The following is a 20,088-nucleotide window of genomic DNA, read 5'->3' on the forward strand; positions in this document are numbered from 1 at the left end:
ATAATATTAATTAAAAAAACTAAAAATTGATTTAAATAGTTAAAGAAGCTTTTATATTTGATTGGATAACTAATAAAAAAAATATTAATTTGATTTAATATAAAAACTCAAAATAGGTCCATAAAATGAAATGAGGTATGACACAAAAATTAGTGTTATACTATTAAACATTATATCAGTGTATGTAAGTTCAATTTATTTAATAAAAAATTTAATGTTTGAATTTTATCTTATGCAAATTTTCTTAAAGTATCAACAATTATGAACAAGGTGAGAATCAATCTTGATAATCTCTAACTTTTTAGATAAAAAAAAAATTGATTGCATCATTTTTACATAATAGAGATTTATTTATAATATAGAATTTGATATATTAAATTAATTTGAAGATTTTTATAATGCCATTAAGTATTTAATTAAGTTCATATAATTAAGAAATTTTTAACTAAATTTTATAATTATTAAATATATAATTATATTCTTAAAAATTAATGTTGTTAAATCAAGTGTTAGAATTCTTAGAGACATATCTAAGAACTTTTCTATAAAGATAAATTTACATCAAAACTTAAATTTAAGTTCTTACTTATTTAACTTAATCCTTTATGTACTTATATATGAGTATTTCTTGATTGTCTTAAATAATTTTATTCTTTGCAAGTCAAATTCCCTTTTAAAGTTCAAAACTTATATGTTTTAAATTCTCTCATTTTGTGTGTATTCATCCTTCAAATAGTCTCAAATTGCTTTGGTGTTTTGAGAATAAAGAGTCTAGTGAAGATGGTTTATAAAACGACAGTTAATAGACAAGGTTTAACCTTTAACTTTCAATTTTTTTTTTTATCTTTGTAATCATAATTATCTTCTATAAATTTCCACAAATCCAAAGACTCCACGTAAGATTTCATTTTCATTATCCACAATTCATAGTTCTCTCCATAAAAAATAGGAGGAGTCAATTGCGAAAAACTTGCTTAGTATCTTTGACAACTCAAACACATACAGGTCTCTTAAGAAGTTGTTTGTTTTTGTTTAAAAAAAAAGATAAAAGGAAAAGAGAGTATTAAAGTGTAAAGAAGCAACAAAGTACTAGCTTCAAAACTTGCTAGTCTTTATTGAATATTAGCTTGAATTTAAATATATCTAAAAATAACGAAATAAGAGATAATGTCTATGATTTAGGAATGATTACTAACAATGAAAATAAAAATTGAAACTAACTTACCTACTAATAAAAATACTAATAGCTAATGAGATATTCTAATCTTTAACTTATTCAAATTAAAACAGCATCTAAAGATATGTTCTTAACAATTTTCTATTGAGAGAAAAAGCTTTGCTTCAACCGTATTATTTAGAAATGCAATTTTTACATAGTTATGAATCCTACACTGAACTTTAAACATTTTCTTTGTTGGTCTTCTCCTAGTTAATATTTTTAAATAAAAAATAGCACAACTATACAAGTCACTTTTTGTTGACAATTAAGAACCTACTCCATACTCTGAAATATATTTTGAAACCATTAATGCTTTAATCCATATAACAATAATTTAAGAGGAAATAAAAATTAAATTAAGCATACATGGAAGCATATTAGATTGTTAACTTTTCTTTCTTTCTTTTCTAATATTATATATTTGTTAGCATATTTTTTTAGTGTCTTGAATTAATAATAATATATGTATCAATGATAACAAGAATGAATACTTGATCCATACTTCTTCAACAATCATACATTTGAAGTTCGCGACAGTTTATGAATGTAACATGTATTTAAAATATATGTAGGACATACATCTATTTATTATTGAATGGTATCCAAATCAAATATTTTAAAATGCTATAAATTTAATTTTTTTTAAAAATTTTAATTTTCTCATTCAAATGCAACTGAATTTTTTTTTTTAAATTATTTTTATTATTTCAGATAAGTATAGTTTTGAATAGTTATTAAAGTGTAAAATTTAAAAATATCATATAATTTTTAATAAATACTTCGTATATTAGACGTGTATTAAAAAAATTATATATAATATACGTATTTGGTTTATCTTTCTTTACCTCTTATAATAATTTTAATTTCTTCTATTTTAATTCTTATACAACCAATAAATTATTTTTTAAAGGAAAAAACACAACATATTCGATTAATTTCTTAAGTGGTCTTACTTTTAATTCACTTATAGGACAATTATTTGAATTCAAATGGGGTTGGTGCCAAGTACTTGTGAAATTAAAAAAATATTTCTATTCTTCACAGGAAATACTAATAATACACCCTTTAACACATTTCTTATTATTAGTTAAAATTTATTAAAAATTATAAAAATTATATCAGTGTTACTTTTTTTAACTTTTAAATTAATATTTCTTTTTCATACTTTTGTAATTTTTAATAAATTTTAGTCAATAGTAGAGAATATGTTAGAAAAAAAAATGGTAAAAAATGTATTGCTAATATTCCTTTTTTCCTTATTGTTTTGATATTTTATTAATCAAAAGAGATTATTGAAATATAATGAATACTATCATGGCCAATTTTCTAAGTGTCATTTCCATAGCTGAAGGCTTGTCACTAGTTATCGTTAAGAAAGATTTGTATAAAGATTCAAACTAACCCCAATTTAACTAACTCACTTGTGTTTGTGTACTAACATCCCAAAGTCAACCAAATATTTAGTTAATTTGGATTGCTTTTGTTTCAAACAGAGTTAGTTTTGTAGTCTTTGTCATCCCACTTGAAGAAAGAAAAAGGGTAAGTAATATGCATTAATCATGAAATACTTATTTTTATATGACTTAAAAACCAGTTTATTTACCTAAAGAACAGGAATATCCAAAAAAACTATCATATCTAAGAGAATAAAATCAGTTTACATTGAGATTATGTTTAATATTTTTTTTTGAAATTAAGCAAATATAAATTGGTTTTAATAGTCTAAAATATAAATATTTAATTAATTTTATATAATTTACTGAAATTATTTTTAAAATATCTTTTTATTTTTGAGATTTGACATCAATAATTACATACAATTTTCACAACGAAAAGAAAAAAATTTACTTAGAAACAAATTCCCATAATTTAAGTCTCAAATATTATTTTTCACCTTTAATATTGACATTTGGAAAATTTTAAACCATCAACTAATATTATTTAATTTTAATAAGAAAATAATAATAAACATATTAGGAAATAGAGTTTATTTTGTTGATAAAAATTAAAAACATTAAATGAAATTAACTAATTTTCTTAATAAATACAATTTAATTATTTTTTACTTATACTTGAGAGTAGAGAGTACTTGATAAAGCTAACTATAAACTTAAAACTAAACTAACTCAAAGTTTATAATTTTAAATAAAACTTAAGTGTAGTATCATAGATATTTAATTAAATAAAGTTTCTTTGTAATAATTTGCATAATAAAATCTGACACTTATTTTTAAGTTAAAACTCTAGAGTTAATTGGAAAATAACATTTACATTACTATAATATTGTAGTTAAGTTCTGTTTAATATGCAATTAGAGGTTTATATTTTATAATTAATTAGATTATAAATGTTTAATAAAATTAGCCGTACAATTAGCTAAAATGTATTAAATAACTAAAAAAGAAGCATTATGATTATTTTGCAAGAGTATGAATTATTTGAAATGTTAAATTAAAATAGAAAAAAAGAATAGTAATATACTTTTAAAAATTACAAATTATTTTAGTTTTTTACTTATGAAACATCCCAACCAACTTATTGACAAAAATAAAAAATAAAATACAGACTACTGTATAGACTATAAGTTTGTGTTAGCAAATACATTCAAAATCCAATTACTCTTCTCATATGTGTGTATCCGAGAGAATGTGTATGAAATGATTAACTAACATCAATTTGATAGATTTAATAAAATAACATTTTTATTAGTGTTTTTAATAGGCCTTAAATTAACTATTTTGTTAATCTTATTTCTTAAAATTGAGTTTAAGCATATAAAATCTATAAATTTTGATTAAAAAATAATTATTATATTAAAATTAAAAAATATTGAAATTTTATTATAATTAGTTACTTAAATTTAATTATAACAATTAAAATTAACATTTTTAAATTTTATAATCAATTCAATCATTGCACTACAAATTTAGATGAAATTTTTTTTTAAAAAAGGGTATGATGAATTTTGTAACATAAGTTTTTTTTTATGTATTTTAATAAACTTCTTAATATAATTTATCAAAATAATTTTTTAACTTATTCTAATAATGGGTATGGTGAATTTCGTAACATAAGTTTTTAGGTAAAATAGGCTTATTAAATAATTACTTTATTAAGTCTTATTTCTAAACATATTCTATAACGTTTCCAAAGAATATATTTAAAATATTTTTTATCCAAAAGTATTTTTCGTAGTAGTGATGAAGAAAAAAATATAGTTTTACTAAATAAAGAAATTATAGAAAAAGCACATCTGTCTCTTCCTTTCTTGTTTAAAATAGTAATTTTTTTCTTAAGAGTATGTTTGGAAGTTAGGTTTAGGAAGGGATGAGAGAGATTAGAAGAAGATTAATCTTGTTTGCGAGTTGCTTAATTAGGAGAGAAAGATTTTGAGAGTTTTTCTAAATCCTTCAAAACCCTCCAAAAGCTTTTTTTGAGTTCTTCCATTTTAAAATTTTTCTCTTCCTACTCTTTCACATTATTTTATAAATAATTTTTTTTAACTTTTTTTTAAATGTTAGTTTTTCAAGTGATAATTTTTTTTAAAAAAATTTAAAAATAAAAATATTAATTTTAAAATTATTTATATAATTAAACTTCTTATCATTTCCTTTTCAATATTAAACATTCAAATAAGGCAAGGATTTAACCTATTTCTCCTTCTCTTCTCCTCCTTCTCCCTTCCAATCTTTTCCTTTCTTTTCTCTACAAACTTTCAAAGCAAGCCTAAGGTAATGGGTTTTGAATGTCTGGGTTTGTTTTCTTGGCAAGGTTTACCTGTTGGAATGGTTTTAGTTTGGGCCTCGAAAATAACAGAAGTCTCTGTGGCCTACAAAACAGAAAAGGAAATGGGTCTTCTGGTTTTTTGTGAGAGGAAATGGGCTTTAAAAACGTTCTTTCACTTTTTCAGTTTTAATGATCATAGCTTGGAAGTGACTCGAGTGGTAAGGGTTGATTTTGTGGTTAAATAATGCATAAACTAGTTTAACAATTTAAACATATATAAGTGTAAGTATTTTTCATTACAATAAAACCTGAAATGCTCAGTTTTAGCTCTCTTCAATATTTACAATCTGAACCAGTTTTATCTTAATATTCAAATAAAATCAATATTATCCTTTTTCTGAATCTACTTTTAAAACTTACATCATTTTCTAAATTGGTTTTTATATGAATTCTGTCAAAATTCAAATTAAGGGGATTCATTATCACTTTAAAAACAGCATTGGAATTTATTTAAATAAAATATAATTCGAATTCTTAAATGATTCTCTAACTTTACAAAATTTTGACTAGTGACAAGTGACACAAATATCAATGGAGAGAGCCATGTGCCTTGCAGGTTTCTAGTTCTCAATAAAAAATGCCAAAACCACATAGTAAAAGGAAAAAGAGTCCAGAGGAAAACGCAAAAAGAGAAAAAGAAAATGGGAAGGTGTGAAAGACAGTTCTTGAAATGTGGTCCAGTGGCAACATCCTTATCCATTTATTTCTTGCGTTTTTTAGAACATCATTGATTATTCAGTCACTAGTTGTTGTGTTATGTGGTTTCCCAAAGTAATTAGAAGTTGTCTTATATGTAATTCCGTGAAAGCAGCAAATCTCTTTCTTGAAAGTAAGAGCCTACTTTTATCTGATAGTTGTCTTTGTCTTGTCATGGCATCGACCAAACACTAGGTTCCCTTTATTTAGTACTAATTCACTGCCCCATAATATGATTAGTTTAGTTACATAGGAAACAGGAAAAGGAGTTTCAATGTGTTAATCCATATGATAATCATGGATCCAATGCGTCATACCTACACCCTCCAGCTCATGCTGTCGTCTACTCTTTTTCTATGCTCAATCCATTTTCTCTCAAAATATTCAAAGAAGAATAAGAATTAGTGAAGGATGTCTGTCAAATAATAAATGAATCAAAAAGAAAAATTATGTGCAATTTTCTTTTATAGCGAACAATACTATGTCTTCATTCATTTCATTATAGCATATTAATAGAGTTGTCAGAAACTGTATGATATAGCAATATTGAATTCTTGAACATCGCACTTACATTTAGTGTATATAAATGTTATTTTAGAATAAGGCTCTTGAAACAAATAACATAGTAATAAAGATCTTCATTATAACATCAACTTTTAGTTGACAGGCACGAAATTTTAAAAATAAAGTTTGAATCGTATCGATTAGTACTCATAAATTAAATGGGGTGGTTTAAGTAATGAGATAATTATACTTTAGGATTAAAGATAAAATTACAAAATTATCTCTTGCATATAAATAAAAAATAACTTAACATTAATATTAGTAATTTTTATGTTATGTTTAATTATCCTTTTAGTGTTATATGAATTATTTAATTTCTCTTTACTATTGTGTGAATGATGATGATAATTTATTTTTTAATATTTTAATATTTTTAATAAAAAAATCATAAAATTTAATCAATATTTGCATATACCTATACCGTGTCTATCATGCCTGTTAACATTCTTAGGGTTATCTATTTTGTTTGAGATACATCCTTCTATCATGACCTTCAAGATAAATTTTTTTATTTATCCTTTTTATATAATATTTTCTCAATGTTTTGAATTGACAATCCTACACACTTAATGAACATTATTAGCTTTTTTTTAATATTTATCTTGTAACTATTAATTATATTTTATTTCATTAAAATTAGGGACTCAAATAACCTTGAACCTAATAAACAAAATTAGTTAAGTAAATTAATTTGAGTAACTCACTGATGTTGTACACTAGGCTTTATTGAGAGGGAAAAGGTCTTTGAGACGAAGTTTGTTTTGTATTTATATAACTTTTAATTATTATTTGTGAATACTTTACAGTGATTGTGGTATTAAAAAATAAAATAAATATATATTGAATGAATAAATATACTGTTAAATATTTTTCCATATTATAAATTTAATTTTTTATTTTTAAGATAAAATATCTTATATATTTTTTTTTATTTTATTCAATCACATGCTTGAATATAACTTATAATAAAAAATATTTTAAAGATCATAAAATATGCATTTTTATAAATTATAAAATTTTAATATAATATAATATAAGTGATTCAAATCATATGAATTTTAAATTGTTGAGTACGTGAATTAATTAATAAAATTATTATAACTTAATTTGTAATTTTGAGTTTGAATTCTAGTGAATGTAATTATATTTAACTTTTGAAGGATGATTTTTGTTGCTTATAAAAAAAATACACAAAATTTGGTTCACTTAATTATTAAAATAACTAGACGTATAATTCTATTTTTAGTAAAACGAATTGTATAAAAATAATAAGAAATTGCATAAAATTAACTTAATGTTAAAGATAGGAGAAGATCCCTTCTAAATTACTCGATTAGTTTAAAAATTTAAACTTTTACGTTTATTTATAAAAAAATAATTAAAGAGCTATGAGTTTTTAAAATTTTTATGAGTTTGACAGAATGATGAGAAATATCACTATAACTAAGATTAAGAGCTATAATTTAAAATTAATTTTATTATAAATAAATTAAGATGACTTTGATAAACTTTGTAAGGAGCATTTATATATAAATAAAAAAGATTAAGTATTTTATTCGACTTAATTCAAAAAAAAAAAGGTGAGTTTTGAGATCATAAACAAGTTTTCTACCACACAATTCATGAAAATAACTTATATTCTTGAAGATTAGTTATGATTTTAAGAACAAATTTTCTCATACCTATAAATACATGAATTTTACGTGGTCTATTATTATTTTTATTGTTTAATAAAATTTCAATTTTCTTAAATAAAAATAGAATTAAATCTCTAATTTGTGTTATAATAATAGAAGACGATCGAGATCTAAAAATGGAGCTATGTGGTAATTGTATATGCTTCGTTACTTTCATTTCAATAACACAAAAAGAAAAAGAAAAAGAAAAAGAAAAAGGAAAGTAAGAGTTAGAATTTAAAAACATTGATAGGATTATAATATTGTATATTGGAAAGAGGAACGTGGTGTGGGGCCCTCTCCCCGCCGTTCTAACGGGCAAATGCTACCCTTTTCCCCGTTCTACTCTTTCTTCGCTTCGATCCTCCCTATCATTGCCAACACATCACACTTTCAACTTTTCCTCTTTAAATCATTATCAAATTATTGACTTCAATGCCCAATTTGGATTAGGAAATGCATAATCTAGTGTCATGTTTTTTCTTCTTCCTTAATATTAGATTCAGTGTTTTTAAAGTATTCATAAAGAATAATAAAATAATAAGGTTTGATTATGACTTATTTTAAAAATATATGCAATATTGTTTAAATATTCCCCTATTGTACAATTTGTTAATAAATAAATCCTTTTTGACTAATTTTTTTTTAAAAGAAACAACAATATATACATTTTAACCTCTGAAGATATTAAATAATCTTTTTCGTGTTTTTGTTAACATTTTAAAAGAAATTTATGATTATTGATATAATATTTTATAAAATTAAAAAATATTTATTTTCATATTGACTATTTATTTTTTTAAACTCATTATATTAAATAATTTTAATATTTTTTTAGTCAGTGTGATTTAATTAAAATAGAGTTATAAATAGGATTTCTTGGAGATTTTTTCCTTCTTATTTTATTTTCTATGATCGCTAGTACTTTATAAAGTTATTCATTGATTCTTAAAAGCTTGCAACACACTATTGTATCCCATTTCATAAATTCTGAGCTCTGTACGAACAACTTGTATAATTTGGGATTTATTACCCAGAACAGCAAATTTTATACCTCGAAATCAATGATTAAATATATAATAATTATTACTATGAATTTTATATTAATAAATATTGTGATTAGTGATTTATTTAAAAAATATTTAAATATTTTTTAATTTTTAAAATATTAACAAAATCATAACCGTCAATTAAAAAATATATACGATGTTTTTTCAAATTTATAGAATTTATACCTAACACTTAATTTAAAATTTAATGATAAGTATTTTACTAAGTCAAAGCTTTCATAGATGCACTTTCTTGATGATTTATTGTGAGCTGGAATGATACATAATAATTGTTCCAACAATCATTTATTGACATGAGTAGAAAATGTCAACAAGACAACAACCCATGCTATGATATATGGCCATGCAAATGTAACTAAGGCAAAAATATGTTTTAGCTGAATTTCTGCGTTATCTTTTTTTGGAAATGTAATTTTGTATCGTTTATACAACTTAGAGGAATAAGAATAGAAAAAAAAATGATCACTCTTATACTTTATTTTAAATTTAATAAATTCCTCAGGTAATAACTTATTGTAATAAATTTCATTTCAATATCCACAAGTATTTTAATACACCTTTTTTAAAATGTTATCAGCACACTTTTGCATATTAAAAACTAAATTTAATAAATTTTAGTCATATTTTTATAATTCATAATAAATTTTAATCATTAAAAAAATATATTCTTAAACCTCTACACCTTTTACTTTTTACTTGCATATCTTAAATTCAATAAAGAAGGTTGCTAGAAGAAAAATAAAAATTTAGAATCATTCAATAAAAAATTCGAAGACACGTTGCGTCCAAAATTAATGAATAACCAGGGTGACTTAAAAATGAAAGTACTCAAGCAAAAGGACTGAAAAATGTATATAATAATAATAATAATAATTCTTTTAACGTTTGTCTGAAAATATATGATAAAATAAAGATAGATACGTTAACTTTGTGAGGCTGTGAACCTGCTCTGCTATCTTCTCATCTCCAATAGTTACCGACCCCATTTATGGCAGCAACAGCGCCACTCCAAACAACGCACTAAATGCCATTTTCAGTGTCTATGGTACGGCTTTTTCAACTACCTCATCTGTCTTGATTCAACACACGTTCACCATTGAATTTCAAGCCTCAAATTGTGCACAGCCAATGACACCACACTGCAAATGTTCCACTTCCCGAGGTACTCTTCTCTCACTATGTTACTGCCTCCCTTGAACCAACTTCTTTCTTAATAATGGGTCGTTCTTTGTTTTCCCTGACAGGTGCTCCCTGATGTAAAGTTGCGTTTTTAGCTCCATGAACCAAGTTGAACACTGTCCAAGTTCGCTTTTTTCCTTCATGGTGCTCGTCAATTGCATGCTGTTGAATAGAGTTTTCTTCTGGGTAGTTTACTTTTGAAAGCTTTCAAGTTTGGAGGATCTGTTTTGAGTCTTTTGGGTTTTTCATCAAATTTGGTGCAAGATGTTCCAAGTTGATACATTGAGGTGTTCTTGTTGCCTTTGTTTTTGGGTTCTTTCATGGTTTTTGTTAATCCCAAACACTCATGGATTACAAGCAGCTCAGACCCAAGCCTTGTTGCAGTTAAGGATTTATCTGGAGTACCCAGAATCTTTGCAAATTTGGGAGAATTACAATGGGGACCTGTGTTTCCTTTCTTCATCTGCAAACATGAGCATTAAATGTGAAGATGATGAAGTAACTGAGCTTAAAATCATGGGTGAAAAATCTGTGAAGCCATCATGGTTCAATGGATTTGCAGTTCCCAATCAGACACTATCTGTGAATTTCTCTATCGATTCCTTTTTCACTACGTTGACTAGGTTGACCAGCTTAAGGGTTCTAAGCTTGGTGTCATTGGGGATTTGGGGGCCACTCCCTGATAAGATTCACCGTTTATCTTTGCTTCAAGTTTTGGACTTGAGCTCGAATTTCATGTTTGGTGCCATCCCACCAAAAATATCCACAATGGTAAAGCTTCATGGACTTACACTTGATGACAATTATTTTAATACCACTATGCCTGATTGGTTTGATTCATTGCCTAATCTAAGTATCTTGAGTTTGAAGAGCAATAGTTTAAAGGGTTCATTCCCCTCCTCACTGTGCAAAATTAGGACACTTGAAGTTATTTCCTTGTCCCACAATGAGCTGTCTGGGGAATTGCCTGGTCTCAGTTCTCTCACTGGCCTACATGTTTTGGATTTAAGAGAGAACCATTTAGAATCTGAGCTACCATTGTTGCCTAAAGCAGTTGTCACTGTTCTTCTTAGCAATAACTCATTATCAGGAGAGATACCTAAACAGTTTGGTAAATTGGATCAGCTTCAACATCTAGATCTTTCATCTAATCATCTCTGTAAGATACCACCATCTACCTTGTTCTCTTTACCAAAAATCAGTTATTTGAATCTGGCAAGCAATGTGCTAAGTGGGGTTTTTCCAGACAAACTTAGTTGTGGTAGCAAACTTGGGTTTGTGGATATTTCTAGCAACAAGTTACATGGTGAACTTCCTTCTTGCTTGGCCAATACTTCTGATAGCAGAGTTGTCAGATATGCTGGAAACTGTTTATCTGTGGATGATTCTCAGGGCCAGCATAGAGGGTCTTATTGTAAAGAATCTAGCTCAGGATGGAAGAACTTTAAGGCGTGGAAAGTAGCTGCAGTAGTGGCCATCACTGTTGGACTTGTTCTTGTGCTTTTGGTGTCTGGAGTTTTCTTATGGAAAAAATGCCATTCTAGAAACACAACTGGGAAAGATGTGTTGCTAAAGATTGTCCAAGATAACTCCACAACTGGGGTTTCCTCTGAACTACTTGCAAATGCCAGTAAGTACATAGGCAATAGTGGTGTATTGTTAATTCTTCAGATTTTAATAGGGTATGCAGTTTTCTGAAGTACTAATGTCTTAATTCCTATTATTTTTCAGGATTCATTTCTCAAACAGTGAAACTAGGGACACAAACTACTCCAACCTGTCGACAATTTTCAATAGATGAATTAAAGGAAGCCACAAAAAACTTTGACTCGTCAACTTTTATTGGTGAAGGCTCCAGTGGGAAGGTACCTTTCAATCACTCAAAATGATGTTCGAACTTTGAAATGTTGGATAGTTTAGTTTTTTGATTTAAGGGAGGACATGCCTCTGAGGTGTGTTTTACAGTTCTGTCAACAAATTTATTGTTATCTTGAGGAGACAAGATTGGCTACTTTTTTATTTTCAAATACTATTACCAAATGATTATTCTTCAGAATGAAGGTTTTCTTTTGCTTTTTTTTTTTTGTCACTGTCAAATGCCTTTAAGATTTAACTGACTATAAGTGAATAGAGTGCAGAAAATAGCTGTTTTTGGGTCTTTACTCCTTGTTAGAAAGTCAAGTGGTCTTGTTTGCATATTATTAGACATAGGGAAATTTTATCAAACTTATTTTTGTATGTTCACTGTATATGCCTCTTTTTAAGTCTGTTGCCATCTTTCAGCTGTACAAAGGTAAACTAGAGAACGGATCCTACGTGGCAATACGATCTTTGGCTCTATCCAAGAAATGCTCAATTCAAAATCTCAAAGCCAGATTGGATTTACTCTCAAAGCTTCAACATCCAAATTTGGTTAGCCTTTTAGGCCATTGTATTGATGGTGGTGGACAAGATGACTCCAATACTCACGAACTTCATCTTATATATGAGTATGTACCAAATGGGAATTATCGTACCCATCTGTCAGGTTAGTATGGGTATGGCATAATACAATAGACCAAGTGCTTCCCTCCTTATTTGTCAAGAAGAGCCCAATTTGGATGTGTATGTATAAATTAGTCTAGGCTAAATTTGTGGAATTAATTGCGATTGAGGAAGAGAGGTGTCCCTAATTAGAGTGCAGTAGTTTTCTTCTTCATTAAGAAACAGACTACATTCAAGTTTGCTATTGAAAAATAATCACACATTAAATTGATAAAAAATTAGAAGCCATTAAAAAGTAGTAAGACTTGATTATTTATCACTTTTAGGTGTTGTTACTTGTTAGGCTTAACATGGAAGTTACTATGTAGAGATTTCTTCCTTAGGGATGCAAAGTGATGAGTAACTTATTTTTTGGATGATGTTTATATCATTTACAACCTTCATAACCTCTTATTTTTATTAATGTAATCAGTTTTGTTATAACAATTATTTTTTCTAGTCATAACTTTCTCTTCTTGAAGGCTGAATTCAATCCACTAATCTTCCTTCATTCATACATGAAGAATTTTCTGCAGAGAAGGCACTTAAGTGGTCTGATAGATTGGCAATTTTAATTGGAGTTGCGAAGGCGGTGCATTTCTTACACACTGGAGTTATACCTGGCTGTTTTAGCAACCAACTAAAGACAAATAATGTCTTACTTGATGAGCACGGCATTCCAAAACTAAGTGACTATGGTATGTCCATCATCACGGAAGAAATTGAAAAGCTTGAGGTTTGTTTCGGACAATCCAATATTTTCACCATGATCTAATGTAATTGATCCTCGAGTGACTCTGTTGTTTTCTCTGTGTTGTACAGGCAAAGGGTGAAAAGCCAAAATCACGGTATGTGTGTCATACCAAAACTCATTTTACTTTACCTCAAAAACTTGCAAATTAAATTTTAACTATCTTGTTAGGATTATATTTTATAAAATTCAATTACACTTTACTTTCTGCTAAATCCTCCGACCAGGGTCTTAAATTGCAGGCCTTAACTGCAACTGTGGCCGCAATATTACGGTTTTGGAGGTTTCTGCAACCAGTTATGACCACAATTGTAGTTGCACTGGCCACATTTGTCCACAATCGCAACTACAACAATAGCTTAAAACATTGCTTCCTACCTAAACCCCAATTCCTTATTGCTCTCTTTATTACCTCAGTCTATGTATCTTATTGCAATACTCACTAACATCACTATGAACTCTACTCACTATCAGCTCCACGGTCATGGCAGCATAAAAGAACTAGAAATCCATAAGAGTCATCATGACTGTTGTCATTGACTTTAACACCCGTAACACAACCATGCTTACATTTTTCGTTTGTTCCCTTGAAGCCACTTCATTCCTCACTGCCTCAACTTCTCCCAATATGTTTTGTTTAGTCATCACTTTTTCCCCCTTATTTTCACCCTTTATTATCCATTATCAAGGATGTGAAAGATGGAATCCATCCATGGTTGTTTGAACTTCGATGTCCTTTTTATGCTTAAACAATTTTATGTTGTAGATCAATAATAATTTTTTCTTTTTTCTCTTGCAGCCTAAGGCCAAAAGCGGAGGACGATGTTTATAATTTTGGATTCATATTGTTTGAATCACTTGTTGGACCAATAGCATGTGACAAAGGTGAAACAATTTTCCTACATGAAAAGGTTAGTAAAAACTTTTTAAAACATCTGTCATTTGTTTTTGGAAGAATAAAACGTAGGAAAAAAATTAACAAATATATTTAGTAATTTGCTGCTATTAAATGAGTAATATAACAAACACAACTAAATTTATTAACTTTGGCTGAGAGATGCAAAGTACTAAACTAAAGAGTAATCTATTTGTGGTGATGAAATTCTTTTTAGCTCAATGCTTTTCACACTTCCACCAAAATTGATGAGTTTATTTTGTGCTTGTTTTATTACCCATTTAATTATAGCAAATTACTGATTATTTTTGCTAATTCTTTTTCCCACGTAAAAACTACTGCCTTAATATATTCAATGTCTTGATGACTTTTTGGTATGAAAAGTTATTTTCATTCTTGTTCACTTTGATTGTCCTGATTCCAAGCATCTGGAAGTTATCTATTTGTATTTACACTACATCTAGATTACGAAAATCTACTTATGACATAATAGGCCCATTTGTAAACTTTTAATTTTAATAAAAAGTTATGATTAATTAAAATGTATTTTTAAAATGTAATAATTGTGTAATTTTAAAAAATCAAGTATAAAAAACTATTTAGTATTTTTCTTGGAAGTTTAAAATTGTAACCCCTAAGAAAACTGTCACAAATCCATTTTTTAAGCTTTAACAAACAAGTGCATAAACTGATGAATTTAAGTTATTGGACAGAAATTTTTTGGGTCAAATATATGATTGAGAACCTCTAGGATATTGCCATTTTCTATCTACCCTCCTCCATATTTATAGTGGTGTGAAACATTAATTGCCTTTTGTTTTATTTAATATAAAGGTTTTAATTAATAAATCCTAGACTTGGTGTTGTGGAACCACAGGCATCCTTTGGCAGTCAAGATGGTAGAAGAAAGATTGTGGACCCATTAGTGTTGACCACTTGCTCTCAAGAGTCATTATCAATTGCAATATCAATAACAACCAAATGCATATCTCCAGAATCTTCATCTCGTCCCTCTTTTGAGGATGTCCTATGGAACTTACAGTATGCAGCTCAAGTTCAAGCCACATCAGAAGCAGACCAGAAATCAGATTCTATATAGCATCATAGGTCCAAGTGTGTAGTGTAGGAAGCTCAAAACTAGAGCTTCTACTAATCCATTCCTTCTCAACAATGTAGATAGAAAAATCAAGGATCTAAAAGTAAAAACACAATGCAAGTTCAAAGGTATAGTTGTAAAAATGTTCACCCCCATTTCTTTTTCTGTTTCTTCTAGAGTTCTCATAGCACATAATTAGAATTCACATACTTTTTAGAAAGAAGTATAGAAGAGGGAATTTAGGCCAATGAATCAAATCATGAACTTGACTAACTACTGATAGGATGAATGATCCTGGAAGATGTTTGGTTTAAATTGTAATCATTGTTGAAATTTCTAATGAATGTATGGTAGTATATCATGTCAAGATGTAAATTTTTCTTTCAGTATGGGATATAGTTGCCTTCAATTCCCACGCTAGCTTGCCTAATTCTTTTGGATGTTTTTGTTCTTTCTTTCTCTATGACATTCTCATTCTTGTGGTTATTCAAAGGACAATTTAAGATAAAGGTTAAAATAAATAATTAGTTTACTCAATTTAAACTTTGGTTCATATCATTGTGGTATGAATTCTAGTATTTTCTGTTCATTTAGAATTTAGCAAAAATCTTCTCTCACCCAAAGTAGGCGAGTAACTAATTGAGATCACAATGGGTGGAGTTATTAGGAGCCTCTATTATCACTTCAAAATGTGTATTGTCACTTTTTACTAAGATTTTTTCAAATATCAATATTTCATTAATTTAATCAACCAATAACATTATCTTATATAAAAAAAATTTGAAGATGGAGTGATAATAGGCATACCCTTACTTATTGGATATGTACATACATATATGCTCTGGACTCATCACCGTATTTTAATTAACTTCAATACTCATAATAAATTTGTTTGATAATTTAAATTTGAATGCTATTATAATGCTAACTTTAATGATAAAAAAAAAAACTAATGCAAAAAGATCTTCAATGTAAAGTACAGAGCATAATTGAAAGATATTTAAAGATAATCTAATTTTTAATTTATAAACATTACGAACATATTTTTTTTAATTTAATTTATTTTTTTAAAAATAAATTATAGTTATAAAACATAATAGTATTCTAGCATTCATATTCACAAAATTTTGTACATAATTACCTATATCTAAACTAATTGATAAATAAATTCACCACTCATTGTGAATAATATTTTTTAGTATCTACTGAATATGGATTTGATTACGATTCTAAAATTAACCGTTGATTTAGAGGTATCTTAATGCAACTTTCTAAAATTTCTTTTAATAAGCTATTTAACAAAGGTTTGGAGTTTTTTTTCGTATATACTAATCTCTTTTTTAACATATAAAATATTTAAATTGTATAAAATTTAATATATATATATATATATATAATATAATATAAAATATTCAATAATTAAAATAATTAATTTTACATTATATAAAAAATTATTAAATGATATAAATATTTATATTCGTATTTTCCAAAGTTTTATAGCTGTCTTGGATGTTTGGTTATGGTTATTAGTTGGATTTTCCCTTAGCATAAGCCAAAATGGTGCTGGCTTCTGTTGCATCATATTATGGTCCCAATTCCAATTAAGATTTTTCAATTTTTAGGGCCACAAACGATGTCGTTTGTATTTATTTATTCAATGCGTTTAATTTAGATCATTGGCGCAAAACTTTTGGTGTGGGGTAATGCCCAAAAAGATTAAGGCTAATTAGAATCTTTATTGCACATACTTTTTTAACTTCCATATAATTGTGAGACTTTTTTCAACTTTAATTATTTATATTTAATTTTATAATTTTTAATTATTCAATTTAAGTCTCTTCCCTTATATTTTATTTAATAATTAATAGAAATGTAATTTAAGTGTGACATCTCATTTACATGTATAAATTAGAAAAAAAATATTTAAATAAAGCTATAAAGCATAGTAAAACTATTTCTATTTTTATTTAAATATATAATTATATACTTGTTTTTGTAAATCTAAACAAGTTAGTGATAGATTATGTTTTTGTTAATTATGAAATAAAATTTTAAAATTAAAATAATTTAATTTAAATAATTGAAAAAGTTATAAAATTAAATATAAATAATTAATATTAAACAGATCGAAATTACACATAAATTTATAAATATTAAAAATTATAATTGAGCCAAAAATTATAGACAAAAATAGGTGAAACCTTTTGGTATTAGTAGGTAACAACGAACTTTCTTGTGGCGTTTTTTTTTCTTTCATCGAGATATGGAGTCAACATCAAATTGTAGTAAATGCTTAGAGAAAATATAAAAAACTCAATTGTGCTTTTGATTGCTGTGTGATTTTAGTTTTATTTATTTATATTTAGTATTTTAAAATTTTTAAACTAATATAAAATGTGTATTTATTATATCAGTTTCATGTATAACTGATGTAAAATATATTTTTTTACATCGGTTGTTAATCGATGTAGAATACACTTATTACATTGGCTATATCTACATCGGATATAAAAAGCTCTTTTTAACTGATGTGAAAAGCTATTTTTGTATTTGGATAAATAAAAATATAAACGACAAACTCCATTACATGACCTCCAAAATGTGAGAACAAGAAGGTTAAAAGAATTTTAAAGGGTTTAGAAAAACTTCCTAATCCTTTTCATCCTATTTAATTAACTTCCAAGTAAGAGTTATTAATTATTAATCTCTTTCTTCTTCTACCCTCTCCTCATCAACATTAAATCTAAATAAAGTATAAATAGAATTAAAGAGTTTGCTAGTCTTTAATTTAACTTTTTAAAAAAATGGAATATCGAAAAAAATTTAAATTTAATGATAGCATAAGAATAGAAAAATTTTAAAGATGAGATGAATAGTTGAAAATAAATAATTAATAAAGATTAAATAAATATGCAATTAATAATTCTAGTAGTAAAAAAATGTTTTTTTAAAAATAAAATTGAATACAAACTTATTGCATCATATAATAAGTAAAATTTCTGTTTATTATTATAAAAATATTATATTTTTATTATCTTATACTAATAATGCTAGTATATTGAACTCCAAAACATATAATTAATTAAGTATACAGTAAAAAAATTATAAATATCATTTAGAGATTCTTACATTTTATCTAGTAAGATTAAAAATCAAATTATACGAAAATAAAGTATAAAAATAGTGAAAAGTCAAAAGAAAAGGAATGAAGACCTAATTTAAAATAAAATTTAAGAAAATATTATATGTCAAATTTAGTGGTACAACTTTTATATTAAAGTGTTGATTGAAGTAAGTCTTTGGTATGAAGTGTAGAAAACAATTAGAAGTGCAGAGGTTAAACTCTTACAAGTCCACGTTTACAAGTTCACCATTCACAAAGGATGAGAGTGCAATAGGTTGAGGTGTCCACTTCCTTACCATAATTACTCTTATAAACACTCAATTAATTATTGAAAATAAGATATTTACTAATTTTCTTTTCTTCCACGTTATTTTAAGATGGAATGCATTTCCTTTTCAATTAAAATAATAATAAAAAAAAGAGAAAGAAAAGAAAAAAGATGAAATGCATTTGTCTGAACTCTTGAAATTCATCTAGGATTTGACAACTTCCCTTCTCTCTAATTAATTTGACATTCAAACGTTAAACTTTAAATTTAAATAGTTAATTACTAAATAATTTAGCGTTTGTCTAATTTAAGAATTTTTTAACTTTAATTTATATAAAAATATGAGATAAATATAAATACTGTGAAAGTAGAGTCAAAATACAGACTATTCATGCACGTCTTTATTAATTCATCTTCCAAACAATGATATGTTTTATTTTATTTATATTAAATATTTTCTATTGAATGGTTTTTAATTAGTCTTTCGTTAGCTCCTTAAGTATATTTTTTCATTTATATTTTTCTTTCTCCAAATATTACAATTATTTATTTAATTTATCCGAATATATTGATTTTACCATTTAATCTGTCTAAAATGAGTTAAACAAAAAATGCATGATATTTAAATAAATCAATTAAAACAACAAAAATATAACAAAAAATTCATTGCATTATAAAAAAATATTTTAAAACTAAAAGTTCACAGGTTTTTTAGAAACAAAAATTATAATTAAATATACTTTAAAAAAATGCAATATTTCCAATAATGAATACTAACTTGCTAAGCTGGTGTTGGACTACCTGCATGTGCTGGTTGGGAAGGTGCATGCAAAACCACAATTATTATTATTATTTTATTTTGGGACGATCAATATCAATGTACATGTTTTTTTTTCCTTCAAAATTGAAGTACAATTTGATAAATAATTTTCTATTATTTTAATTAAAATTTTATTTTAATACAAATTTAAATTTAAAATTATTAAATAAAAAATTATATAAAAATTATATTTTTTTTTAGGTGTTATTAATTTACTAGCATCCAATTTCCTTGAGCTTTGTAAACTATGGGTTGAGCAGATTTGGTGACGAGAGAGCATTACGTAGAAACGACGCATAGGGTATCGTGATCGTGTGGCGTATACTTCACGCGCTATATTGGTAGAGTAACGAACACCATTTCTGTTCTGTAACTTCTCTTCTGCTTCTGCTCCCACTGAACCCACAATCGGTGGGTCTGT

The 20,088-nt window shown here is 26.4% G+C and overlaps 1 protein-coding gene across 4 annotated transcripts; it reads left to right on the forward strand.

Moving 5' to 3' along the window:
- The first annotated feature begins 9,920 nt into the window (after positions 1-9,920).
- On the forward strand, positions 9,921-15,872 carry LOC113867156 (probable inactive leucine-rich repeat receptor-like protein kinase At3g03770). Of its 4 annotated transcripts, none has more exons than XM_027502237.1 (8): positions 9,921-10,173; positions 10,256-11,820; positions 11,922-12,055; positions 12,474-12,717; positions 13,238-13,449; positions 13,536-13,561; positions 14,264-14,375; positions 15,237-15,872. In XM_027502237.1, the coding sequence occupies exons 2-8, from the start codon at positions 10,455-10,457 to the stop codon at positions 15,456-15,458; spliced, it is 2,316 nt and encodes a 771-aa protein (XP_027358038.1). In that variant the 5' UTR covers positions 9,921-10,173; positions 10,256-10,454; the 3' UTR covers positions 15,459-15,872. The 4 variants fall into 4 exon arrangements, with proteins under 4 accessions (XP_027358038.1, XP_027358040.1, XP_027358039.1 ...); XM_027502239.1 differs by having other exon boundaries at positions 9,953-10,173; positions 15,215-15,825; XM_027502238.1 differs by having other exon boundaries at positions 9,953-10,173; positions 13,250-13,449; positions 15,237-15,818.
- Positions 15,873-20,088: the final 4,216 nt, after the last annotated feature.

This window comes from Abrus precatorius, unplaced genomic scaffold (assembly GCF_003935025.1).
Source record: "Abrus precatorius isolate BTA unplaced genomic scaffold, Abrus_2018 Scaffold5, whole genome shotgun sequence".
NCBI lineage: Eukaryota > Viridiplantae > Streptophyta > Magnoliopsida > Fabales > Fabaceae > Abrus > Abrus precatorius.

Bases quoted from the DNA above. Each gene is read 5' to 3' on its own strand.
- LOC113867156 (XM_027502237.1), top strand. From the start codon at position 10,455: ATGTTCCAAGTTGATACATTGAGGTGTTCTTGTTGCCTTTGTTTTTGG. The intron at 11,821-11,921 runs GTAAGTACATAG...ATTATTTTTCAG, and splicing joins TGAACTACTTGCAAATGCCA to GATTCATTTCTCAAACAGTG. The intron at 14,376-15,236 runs GTTAGTAAAAAC...GTGGAACCACAG, and splicing joins CAATTTTCCTACATGAAAAG to GCATCCTTTGGCAGTCAAGA.